Source organism: Zosterops lateralis (genome assembly GCF_965231275.1).
Source record: "Zosterops lateralis genome assembly, chromosome: 31".
Lineage (NCBI taxonomy): Eukaryota > Metazoa > Chordata > Aves > Passeriformes > Zosteropidae > Zosterops > Zosterops lateralis.
Window position 1 is genome coordinate 5,923,380 of NC_139791.1, and position 12,247 is coordinate 5,935,626.

At 56.9% G+C, this 12,247-nt stretch overlaps 1 protein-coding gene across 1 annotated transcript; it reads left to right on the plus strand.

Annotated features, from left to right (window-relative positions):
* The first annotated feature begins 3,255 nt into the window (after positions 1 to 3,255).
* LOC310920811 (FXYD domain-containing ion transport regulator 3-like) lies at positions 3,256 to 8,582 on the plus strand. The gene is made up of 8 exons (XM_083880865.1): positions 3,256 to 3,288; positions 4,623 to 4,679; positions 5,080 to 5,109; positions 5,465 to 5,488; positions 6,448 to 6,522; positions 6,912 to 6,942; positions 8,266 to 8,306; positions 8,429 to 8,582. Exons 2-8 carry the CDS (start codon positions 4,640 to 4,642, stop codon positions 8,446 to 8,448), a joined length of 261 nt encoding a protein of 86 aa, XP_083736991.1. The 5' UTR covers positions 3,256 to 3,288; positions 4,623 to 4,639; the 3' UTR covers positions 8,449 to 8,582.
* Positions 8,583 to 12,247: the final 3,665 nt, after the last annotated feature.

Sequence of the window (12,247 nt, forward strand, 5' to 3'; positions counted from 1 at the left end):
TTTTAATCATATAATATCAATATCATGTTTTTTATATGTTTATTGAATATTATTTTAATTAAACAGACATTTTAACCATTTAATATCAATATCATGGTTTTTACCTGTTTATTGAATTTTATTTTAATTAAACTGATATTTTAACCATTTAATATCAATATCATGGTTTTTGTATATTTATTGAATGTTATTTTAATTAAACAAACATTTTAACCATTTAATATCAATATCATGTTTTTTACATGTTTATTGGATTTTATTTTAATTAAACAGATATTTTAATCATATAATATCAATTGCAGGGTCTTCTTTACATGTTTTTGGATGTTATTTTAATTAAACATTTTAAGCGTATAATATCAATATCAAGGTTTTTTACATGTTTATTGGATTTTATTTTAATTAAACAGACATTTTAACCATTTAATATCAATATAATGGGTGTTTTATATCTTTATTGGATTTTATTTTAATTAAACAGACATTTTAAACATATAATATCAATATCAAGGGGGTTTTTTATGTTTATTGAATGTTATTTTAATTAAATAGATATTTGAACCATTTAATATCAATATCAGGGTTTTTTACATGTTTATTGGATTTTATTTTAATTAAACAGGCACTTTAACCAATTACTATATCAGCTGCTACCACCGTGCTTAATTTTCGTTACTAACAGCACAAAATTATTAATTATTTCAATAATAATTATTAATTATTATTTTTACTATCCTCACCACAAAATTATTAATCATCATTACGCACCTTGCGAAAAGCCAATTTTATAATATTCACACATTCACCTTATTTGGGCTCAAATTTCTCCTTTTTGACTCCAAATTTTCCCTTTTTATGGCTTAAATTTTCCCTTCCTGGGCACAAATTCCCCTTTTTGTGCCCAAAATCTCCCTTTCTGGACCTAAATTCAGTTTTTTTCGATCCAAACTTCCCATCTGAGTGCCCCAGTTCCCCTTTTTGGGGCCAAATTTCCCCTTTTTGGGTCCAAACTTCCCCTTTTTTGGGTCCAAACTTCCCCTTTTTAGGGCCAAATTTCTTCTTTTTGAGTCCAAATTTCCCATCTGAGCGCCCCAGTTCCCCATTTTTATACCCATATTTTCCCTTTTTGTACCCAAAATCTCCAGTTTCAGACCAAACACCCCTTTTTAATCCCAAATTTCCCTTTTTTTACCCCAAATTTTCCCTTTTTTTACCCCAAATTTCCCCCATTGCACCCCCTGGGTTGACCTGTACTCCCCGCTCACTTCCGGGACTACAATTCCCATCACCCCATTCGCGCCATTTCCGGTACAAACCCCGCCCCCCCTCAGGCTTTACTCTGAGGCGACTTCCGGTCACGGTTCCCGCCGGCGCCGCCATGTTCCTGCAGTGCTACAACAACGAGCGCGGGGAGCGCGTTTACACCCTGAGGGTACGGCGGGGATTTTGAGGGGTTTGGGGATGTTTAGAAGGGATTTGGGAAGGGTTTTGAGGGGATTTTGGGGTGTTGACGGTGTCTCCTTGACTTCATTCCCCCCACAGAAGGTGTCCCCGGACGGGGTCCCCACACGCTCGGCGCACCCGGCCCGTTTCTCGCCGGATGATAAATTCTCCCGGCACCGTCTGGCCCTGAAGCGGCGCTTCGGGGTCCTGTTAACGCAGCGGGGCCGGACCGTGCTCTGAGCGAGCCCAAAAATCTCCCTCGAGATCCTCAGAGTCATCCCCGCAACGAGAGACCCGCAAACCCCCCCGGGAGGAGCGAGAGGAAGAGGAATAAGGAGGAGAAATAAAATCAAAATGCGGACGAACTGAACCAGGGACGAAAGGAAGATTTTTAAAGAGAAGCGAAATTTAAATATTAAAGGATGGGGTGATCGGGAGACTCGTGAGTTTTAGTGTCCAAATAAATAGAGATATTTTTGTTTTCGTGTTTTGGGGCAGTTTTAGGAGGGAATTTGGAAAGAACTTGGGGGGCTTTGAGAGGACTCTGGGGCGCGGGGGGTGATGGGAGTTGTAGGCGCGGGTATAACACAGCGTAACGTGGCCGCGGAGGATCACGGGAGATGTAGGCGCGGGTATAACGCCGTTTAATGGGACCGCGGAGCATTGTGGGAGTTGTAGGTGTGGGCATAACAGCGTAACGTGGCCGTGGAGCATCACGGGAGGTTGGGGGCGCTGCTTCAATAGCGCTCAATGCGGCCGCAGGGCATGCTGGGAGCTGTAGTCCCGGGGGTGGCTGTAACGGAGCGTTTGGGGGGTCCGGGCGGGTATTTGAGGGTCCACAGGGGATCCTTTGGGGGTCGGGAAGTCCTCGGGGGACGCTTGGGGCGCTGCTTTTGGTCTCTTTGGGGCGCGGGACTTGTAGGGCCAGGGCTGCATTAGGAAAGCGCGCCGAGACCGCGGGGCATGACGGGAGCTGTAGCCCCAGCTTTGAGGGCTCTACGCCCGTACTGCGGTGCATGATGGGAGCTGTAGTCCCGAGAATGGCGTTAGGAGGCCTCTCTGCGGTTTAGGGCGTTTGTGGGTCCGAGGAGGCGTTTGGCGCTCCCGAGTGGGCTCTGGGGAGGCGCTCGGGGGTCTCGGAGGGTCTGGGGGGCGCCTGTGGAGCCCTGGGGCGGATAACGGGGGCCGCTCTGGAGCGCGCGGCCTGATGGGACTTGTAGTCTCGGCCGCGGGGCATGACGGGACGCGTAGGCCCGACTCCATTTGGGTGCTATGGGGCCGCGGGGCATGACGGGAGTTGTAGGCTAAAAGTGACCAAAATGGCTCCGCCTGCAGGTCCCGCCTTAGGCCCCGTTTCTGGATGCTGATTGGCTAAGAGCGGTGATGGGCAGGACTTTCAGCCAATGGGAGGTGGCAGATGCGGGAACAGCCCAATTAACGGCTCTAGTCTCTCCCAGTACAGCCCAGTTCATCCCCAGTACGGACCAGTACATCCCCAGTGCCCCTCCAGGCCCTCCCAGTACGGCCCAGTTCACCCCCAGTGCCCCTCTAGACCTTCCCAGTACAGCCCAGTTCCCTCCAGTCCCTCCCAGCACCCCCCCAGTGTCCCCCAGTATGTCCCAGTCCACTCCAGTATCACTCCCAGTACGTTCCAGTTTGCCCCAATGTCTCCCAGTGCCATTCCCAGCATGTCCCAGTTCATCCCAGTATCATTCCCAGCCTGTTTCTGCTCTGGCCACGCCCCCTCCCAGTTGGCCACGCCCCTTTCTTTCTTGCCCCGCCCCCTCCCAGTTCCCCCCTTCCCCCCCCCCCCCCATTTCCAGTTCCTCGTGGCTGCTCTGGAAGGTGAGTGGGGCCCCCAGTCCCTCCCAGTCCATCCCAGTAACCCCCCAGTAATCTCCCAGTCCATCCCAGTAATCCCCCAGTCCCTCCCAGTCCATCCCAGTAACGCCCAAGTCCATCCCAGTAACCCCCCAGTAACCCCCCAGTCCCTTCCAGTCCATCCCAGTAACCCCCCAGTCCAGCCCAGTTATCCCCCAGTCCCCCCCAGTTCATCCCAGTAAACCCCAGCCCCACCCAGTCCATCCCAGTAACTCCTAGTCCATCCCAGTTCATCCCAGTAACCCCCCAGTCCCTCCCAGTTTATCCCAGTCCCCCCAGTTCTCTCCCAGTCCCCCCAGATCTCCCCCCCAGTCCCCCCAGTTCCCCCCAGTTTGTCCCAGTCCCGCCCTGCTCAGGAATCCCAGTGACTCATCCCCCCCCCCCAGTCCCCCCCAGTCCCCTCCCAGTCAGTTCCAGTTCCCTCCCAGTTCCCCCAGTTTGTCCCAGTCCCCCCCAGTTCTCTCCCAGTCACCCCAAATTTCCCCCCCCTCACTCCCTCCCAGTCAGTTCCAGTCCCCTCCAGTTTGTCCCAGTTTGTCCCAGCCCCTCCCAGTTCTCCCCACTCCCTCCCAGTCCCCCCCAGTTTGTCCCAGTCCCTCCCAGTCCCTCCCAGTCCGTTCCAGTTCCCTCCAGTTTGTCCCAATCCCGCCCTGCTCAGGAATCTCAGTGACTCACCCTGTCCCCCCCAGCCCCCCCAGTTTGTCCCAGTCTCCACCCAGTTTGTCTCAGTCCCCTCTCAGTCCCCCCTAGTCCGTCCCAGTTCCCTCCCAGTCCATTCCAGTCCCTCCCAGTCAGTCCCAGTCCCTCCCAGTCAGTCCCAGTTCCCCCCAGTTTGCCCCAGTCTCCTCCCAGTTTGTCTCAATCTCCTTCTAGTCCCCTCCCAGTTCATTCCAGTCCCTCCCAGTCAGTCCCAGTTCCCCCCAGTTTGTTGCAGTCCCACCCTGCTCGGGAATCCCAGTGACTCACCCTGTCCCCTCCAGTCCCCTCCCAGTTTGTCCCAGTCCCCTCCCAGTTTGTCTCAGTCTCCTCCCAGTCCCTCCCAGTATAACCCAGCCCCTCCCAGTCCCAATTTTCACCCTAAAATCCCCATTTTTCACCCTAAAACCATCGGGGTTTTTCCTCCCAGTTCCCTCCCAGTCCTTCCCAGTTTCTTCCCAACTCCTTCCCAGTTCCCTCCCAGTCAGTTCCAGTTCCCTCTAGTTTGTCCCAGTCCCCTCCCAGTTTGTCCCAGTTTGTCCCAGTTTGTCCCAGTTCCTCCCCCCGGGACCCTCTGGAATTTCCCCTCCCCTCCCCCTCAGGGGTCAAAGGTCACGGAATGGAGCGGGAAAGGCTCGGAGCACTGGTGATACTGGGAGGTACTGGGAGAGACTGGGAGAGACTGGGGGGGACTGGGGGGGACTGGGGGGGACTGGGGGGGACTGGGACAAACTGGGAGAGACTGGGGGGGACTGGGAGGGAACTGGGAAGGATTTGGGGGTAACTGGGATGGACTGGGATGGACTGGGAGGGGATTGGGATGGGCTGGAATTACCTGGGAGGGGATTGGGATAGACTGGGATGCACTGGGATAAACTGGGATGAACTGGGAGGGAACTGGGATGAACTGGGATAACTCCGGGGGTTTACTGGTTTGAACTGGGATGAACTGGGAGGGAACTGGTTTGAACTGGGATGATTCCGGGGGGGTCACTGGGAGGAACTGGGCCCGGTGCCTGCCCCAAACTGGTTTAACTGGTGTCCCCTCCCCCCTCCCAGTTCTGTCCCTGGCCAGAGGAGACCCCCCCGGTGAGTGACTGGGATGGACTGGGAGGGACTGGGAGAGACTGGGAGGGACTGGGATGGACTGGGAGGGACTGGGAGGGACTGGGAGGGACTGGGAGGGACTGGGAGAGACTGGGAAGGACTGGGAGGGACTGGGAGGGACTGGGATGGACTGGGAGGAACTGGGAGGGACTGGGAGAGACTGGGAAGGACTGGGAGGGGACTGGGAATGGACTGGGTCATACTGGGATAGAAAACCCATACTGGTTTATACTGGTCCATACTGGTCTATACTGGTCCATACTGGTCCGTACTGGTTTATACTGGTCTATACTGGTTTATACTGGTCCCTCTAACTCCTCCTTTCCTCCCCAACCAGATGCCACCAGTCCCTTCCACTACGGTGAGTGCGGGAACTGGGAGGGACTGGGAATGTCCCCAGGTGTGTCCCCAGGTGTGTCCCCAGGTGTGTCCCAGGTGTGTCCCAGGTGTCCCCAGGTGTGTCCCAGGTGTGTCCCCAGGTGTGTCCCAGGTGTGTCCCAGGTGTCCCCAGGTGTGTCCCTAGCTGTCCCCAGGTGTGTCCCAGGTGTGTCCCAGCTGTCCCCAGGTGTGTCCCCAGGTGTGTCCCCAGGTGTGTCCCAGCTGTCCCCAGCTGTCCCCAGGTGTGTCCCCAGGTGTGTCCCAGGTGTGTCCCCAGCTGTCCCCAGGTGTGTCCCAGGTGTGTCCCCAGGTGTGTCCCAGCTGTCCCCAGGTGTGTCCCCAGGTGTGTCCCAGGTGTGTCCCCAGGTGTGTCCCCAGGTGTGTCCCCAGCTGTCCCCAGGTGTGTCCCAGGTGTGTCCCAGGTGTGTCCCCAGGTGTGTCCCAGGTGTGTCCCAGGTGTGTCCCCAGGTGTGTCCCCAGGTGTGTCCCCAGCTGTCCCCAGGTGTGTCCCCAGGTGTGTCCCAGGTGTGTCCCCAGGTGTGTCCCAGCTGTCCCCAGGTGTGTCCCCAGGTGTGTCCCAGGTGTGTCCCTGGTGTGTCCCCAGGTGTGTCCCCAGGTGTGTCCCAGGTGTGTCCCAGCTGTCCCCAGGTGTGTCCCCAGGTGTCCCCAGGTGTGTCCCCAGGTGTGTCCCCAGGTGTGTCCCAGGTGTGTCCCCAGGTGTGTCCCCAGGTGTGTCCCCAGGTGTGTCCCAGGTGTGTCCCCAGGTGTGTCCCAGGTGTGTCCCTGGTGTGTCCCCAGGTGTGTCCCAGGTGTGTCCCCAGGTGTGTCCCCAGGTGTGTCCCAGGTGTGTCCCTGGTGTGTCCCCAGGTGTGTCCCCAGGTGTCCCCAGGTGTGTCCCCAGCTGTCCCCAGCTGTCCCCAGTGTCCCCTGTGCTGTCCCCAGACTGGTGTCACCTGCGGGTCGGTGGCCTGGTGGTGGCCGCAGTGCTGAGCGTGCTGGGGATCATCGTCCTCTTCAGTGAGTGCCACCCCTGTCACCTGTGTCAGCTGTGTGTGTCACCTGTGTCACCTCTGTGCCACCCCTGTGTCACCTGTGTCACCTCTCTGCCACCCCTGTCACCTGTGCCATCGCTATCACCTGTGTCACCTCCCTGTGTCACCTGTGTGTGACCTGTGTGCCACTCATGTCACCTGTGTGCCACCCTTGTCACCTGTGTCACCCCATTGTCACCTGTGTCACCTCCCTGTGCCACCTGTGTGTGACCTGTGTGCCACCCCTGTGTCACCTGTGTCACCCCATTGTCACTGGTCCCTGTCACCTGTATCACCTGTGTGTCCCCCCCAATGTCACCTGTGTCCCCCCCAGTGTCACCTGTGTGTCCCAATGTCACCTGTGTGTCCCCTCAGGTGGGAAGTGCAAGTGCCGGAGCAAGGCCAGGTGGGACCTTCTGACACGAGGGGACATTGGGGACATTTGGGTGAATTGGGGACATTTGGGGAAATTTGGGGACATTTGGGGACATCGGGGACATTTGGGGACAATTGGGGGCATTTGGGGGATTGGGGACATTTGGAGATAATTTGGGACATTGGGGACATTTGGGGATAATTGGGGACATTGGGAGTTGGGGACATTGGGGACGTTGGGGACATTGGGGAACATTGGGGGACATTTGGGGATATTTGGGGACATTGGGAATTGGGGGGCATTTGGGGACACTGGGGACATTTGGAGACAGTGGAGACACTGGGGACATTTGGGGACACTTTGGGGACATTGGGGACATCTGGGGACACAGGGACACTGGGGGACATCAGGGACATTTGGGGACATTTGTGACATTTGGGGAATTGCGGACATTGGGGACATTTGGAGATAATTTGGGACATTGGGGACATTTGGGGACATTGGGAGTTGGGGACATTGGGGACATTTGGGACATTTGGGGACACTGGGGACATTTGGGGATATTGGGGACATTGGGAGTTGGGGACATTGGGGACACTTTGGGGACATTGAGGGCTTGGGGACATTGGGGGATGCTTTGGGGACATTGGGGACATTTGGATGGATTTGGGGACACTTTGGAGAAATTGAGGGATTGGGGACATTTGGGACACTCACAGGACATTTGGGGACATCAGGGGGATTTGGGGATATTTGGGACATTTGGGGGCATTGGGGACATTGAGGACACTTGAGAGGCGTTGAGAACATTTGGGACATTGGGGACATTTGGGGATAATTGGGGACACTAGGAGTTGGGGACATTGGGAACATTTGGGATCTTTGGGGACACTGGGGACACTTTGGGGACATCAAAGACTTGGGAACATTGGGGATGCTTTGGGGACATTGGGGACATTGGAAACATTTGGGGGATTGGTGACATTGAGGACACTTGGGGGGTATTGAGGACATTTGGGGACATTGAGGACATTTGGGGATAATTGGGGACATTGGGGCACTTGGGACATTTGGAGACATTGGGGACATTGAGGACATTTGGGGGATTGGAGACATTGGGGACACTGGGGGACATTGTGGACATTTGGGGGCCTTGGGGACATTTGAGGACATTGGGGGACATTTGGGGACATTGAGGACAGTTGGGGACATTTGGGGTCATCGGGGACATTTGGGAACATTTGGGACATTTGGGGAATTGGGAGACATTGGGGACATTGTGGACATTTGGGGGCCTTGGGGACATTTGGATGGATTTGGGGACACTTTGGGGACATTGAGGTGTCCCCGCAGCCGCCGCCGCCCCCCGGAGCTGTCACCTCTGCCTGGGACAGGTGAGTGTCCCCTCCCCGCCTTGGGGACATCCGGGGGACATTGGGGACAGGGAGGGGACACTGGGGACAATGAGGGGACATTGGGGACAATGAGGGGACCTGACCCCCCCGTCTCTCCGCAGGAGCCGCCAGCTCGTGCTGAGCTGTCCCCAAGTGTCCCCAAGTGTCCCCAAGAGGTGACAACGGGGGGGGAGGGGCTGGGTTTATCTGGGGGCTGAACTCCCCCAAAATGTCCCCAAAATGTCCCCAAAATGTCCCCAAGGAGGGCCATGAATAAAAATGGGTGAAAAAAAAGGATTTTGGTCATTGGGGACATTGTGGGGGGGACACGGGGACAGTGGGGAGGGGACAGCAGGGCGATGGTGGCACCGGGAGGTGACACGAGGCCTTGGGGACATCAGGTCGCTGGTGGCCTTGGGGACATCGGGGCCGAGGGTGTCCCCAGGTCCCTGCTGGTGTCCGGTCAATGTCCCCACGTCCCTCAGGTGACCACGGGGATGTCCCCACAGTGTCCCCTCGTGTCCCCACCTCCACACCACCACGGTGGCTGCTGTCCCCACGTCCCCCACGGTGTCCCCAGAGGTGCCACTGTCCCTCCCTCCACACCACGAGACCAGATGTGTCCCCACGGTGTCCCCTGATGTCCCCACGGTGTCCCCTGATGTCCCCAGCTCCATGATGACATGATGGCCATTGTCCCCATGTCCCTCCAGCTGCCACCACGTGTCCCCTGATGTCCCATCACGTCCCCACACCGACTGTGACCAATGTCCCCATGTTCTCACACACGCCCATCTCCACAGTGACCAATGTCCCCTCCTGTCCCCTCGTGTCCCCTCACGTCCCGATGTCCTCGGTGACGTGGCCGTAGATCTGGGTGGCCCCTTGGAGTGGAGGCCACCAGGATGTGGCACCGGCCAATGTCCCCAATGTCCCCTTCAACATTCCCTCAATGTCCCCTCATGTCCCCATCCCCATGCTGACACTGTGGCCATTGTCCCCATGTCCCTCCAGCCATTACGTGTCCCCTGATGTCCCCTCATGTCCCCACACCGACTGTGACCAATGTCCCCATGTTCTCACGGTGTCCCCTCATGTCCCCATCCCCATGGTGATGTTGTGACCATTGTCCCCATGTCCCTCCAGCCATGACGTGTCCCCTGATGTCCCGTCACGTCCCCACACCGGCTGTGACCAATGTCCCCATGTTCTCACACACGCCCATCTCCACAGTGACCAATGTCCCCTCCGTGTCCCCTCACGTCCCGATGTCCTCGGTGACGTGGCCGTAGATCTGGGTGGCCCCTTGGAGCCAGAGGCCACCAGGATGTGACACTGGCCAATGTCCCCAGATGTCACTTCAACATCCCCTCGATGTCACCTCATGTCCCCATCCCCATGGTGACACTGTGGCCATTGTCCCCATGTCCCTCCAGCCATTACGTGTCCCCTGATGTCCCCTCATGTCTCCATGGTGACGTGGTGGCCACCATCCCCATGTCTCCAGCTGCCACCACATGTCCCCATGGTGTCCCCTCATGTCCCCATCCCCATGGTGATGTGGTGGTCACTGTCCCCATGTCCCTCCAGCCATGACGTGTCCCCATGGTGTCCCATCATGTCCCCACACCGTGACCAATGTCCCCATGTCCCCACGGTGTCCCCTCATGTCCCCATCTCCATGGTGACACTGTAGTGGCCATTGTCCCCATGTCCCTCCAGCTGCCACCACGTGTCACCTGATGTCCCATCACGTCCCCACACCGACTGTGACCAGTGTCCCCATGTTCTCACAGTGTCCCCTCATGCCCCCATCCCCATGGTGATGTTGTGACCATTGTCCCCATGTCCCTCCAGCCATGACGTGTCCCCTGATGTCACCTCATGTCCCCACACTGGCTGTGACCACTGTCCCCATGTTCTCACGGTGTCCCCAGATGTCCCCAGCTCCATGATGACATGGTGGCCACTGTCCCCATGTCCCTCCAGCCATGATGTGTCCCCATGGTGTCCCCTCATGTCTCCATGGTGACATGGTCACCGTCCCCATGTCCCTCCAGGTGTCACCACATGTCCCTAAGATGTCCCCTCATGTCCCCACACCGGCTGTGACCAATGTCCCCATGTTCTCACGGTGTCCCCTCATGTCCCCATCTCCATGGTGACACTGTAGTGGCCATTGTCCCCATGTCCCTCCAGCTGCCACCACGTGTCACCTGATGTCCCATCACGTCCCCACACCGACTGTGACCAGTGTCCCCATGTTCTCACACACGCCCATCTCCACAGTGACCAATGTCCCCTCCTGTCCCCTCCTGTCCCCTCCTGTCCCCTCATGTCCCCTCCTGTCCCCTCATGTCCCCTCACGTCCCGATGTCCTCGGTGACGTGGCCGTAGATCTGGGTGGCCCCTTGGAGTGGAGGCCACCGGGACATGGCACCGGCCAATGTCCCCAGGTGTCCCTTCAACATCCCCTTGATGTCCCCTCATGTCCCCATCCCCATGGTGATGTCATGGCCATTGTCCCCATGTCCCTCCAACTGCCACCACGTGTCCCCTGATGTCCCATCCCGTCCCCACACCGACTGTGACCAGTGTCCCCATGTTCTCACGGTGTCCCCTCATGCCCCAATCTCCATGGTGACACAGTGGCCATTGTCCCCATGTCCCTCCAACTGCCATTACATGTCCCCTCATGTCCCATCACGTCCCCATCTCCATGGTGGCCATTGCCCCCATGTCCCTCCAGCTGCCATCACGTCCCCACACCGACTGTGACCAATGTCCCCATGTTCTCACACACGCCCATCTCCACAGTGACCAATGTCCCCTCCTGTCCCCTCATGTCCCCTCACGTCCCGATGTCCTCGGTGACGTGGCCGTAGATCTGGGTGGCCCCTGGAGCTGGAGGCCACCAGGACGTGGCATCAGCCAATGTCCCCAATGTCCCCTCAATATCCCCTCGATGTCCCCTCATGTCCCCACCCCCATGGTGACACAGTGGCCACTGTCCCCATGTCCCTCCAGCCGCCATCATGTGTCCCCATGGTGACACTGTGGTGGCCACTGTCCCCATGTCCCTCCAGCCATGACGTGTCCCCTGATGTCACCTCATGTCCCCACACTGGCTGTGACCAATGTCCCCATGTTCTCACGGTGTCCCCAGATGTCCCCAGCTCCATGATGACATGGTGGCCACTGTCCCCATGTCCCTCCAGCCATGATGTGTCCCCATGGTGTCCCCTCATGTCTCCATGGTGACATGGTCACCGTCCCCATGTCCCTCCAGGTGTCACCACATGTCCCTAAGGTGTCCCCTCATGTCCCCACACCGACTGTGACCAATGTCCCCATGTTCTCACACACGCCCATCTCCACAGTGACCAATGTCCCCTCCTGTCCCCTCATGTCCCCTCCTGTCCCCTCATGTCCCCTCACGTCCCGATGTCCTCGGTGACGTGGCCGTAGATCTGGGTGGCCCCTTGGAGTGGAGGCCACCAGGACGTGGCACCGGCCAATGTCCCCAATGTCCCCTTCAACATTCCCTCAATGTCCCCTCATGTCCCCATCCCCATGCTGACACTGTGGCCACTGTCCCCATGTCCCTCCAGCCATGACGTGTCCCCTGATGTCCCATCACGTCCCCACACCGACTGTGACCAGTGTCCCCATGTTCTCACGGTGTCCCCTCATGTCCCCATCCCCATGGTGATGTTGTGACCATTGTCCCCATGTCCCTCCAGCTGCCACCACATGTCCCCATGATGTCCCGTCACGTCCCCACACCGGCTGTGACCAATGTCCCCATGTTCTCACACACGCCCATCTCCACAGTGACCAATGTCCCCTCCGTGTCCCCTCATGTCCCCTCCTGTCCCCTCACGTCCCGATGTCCTCGGTGACGTGGCCATAGATCTGGGTGGCCCCTTGGAGCCAGAGGC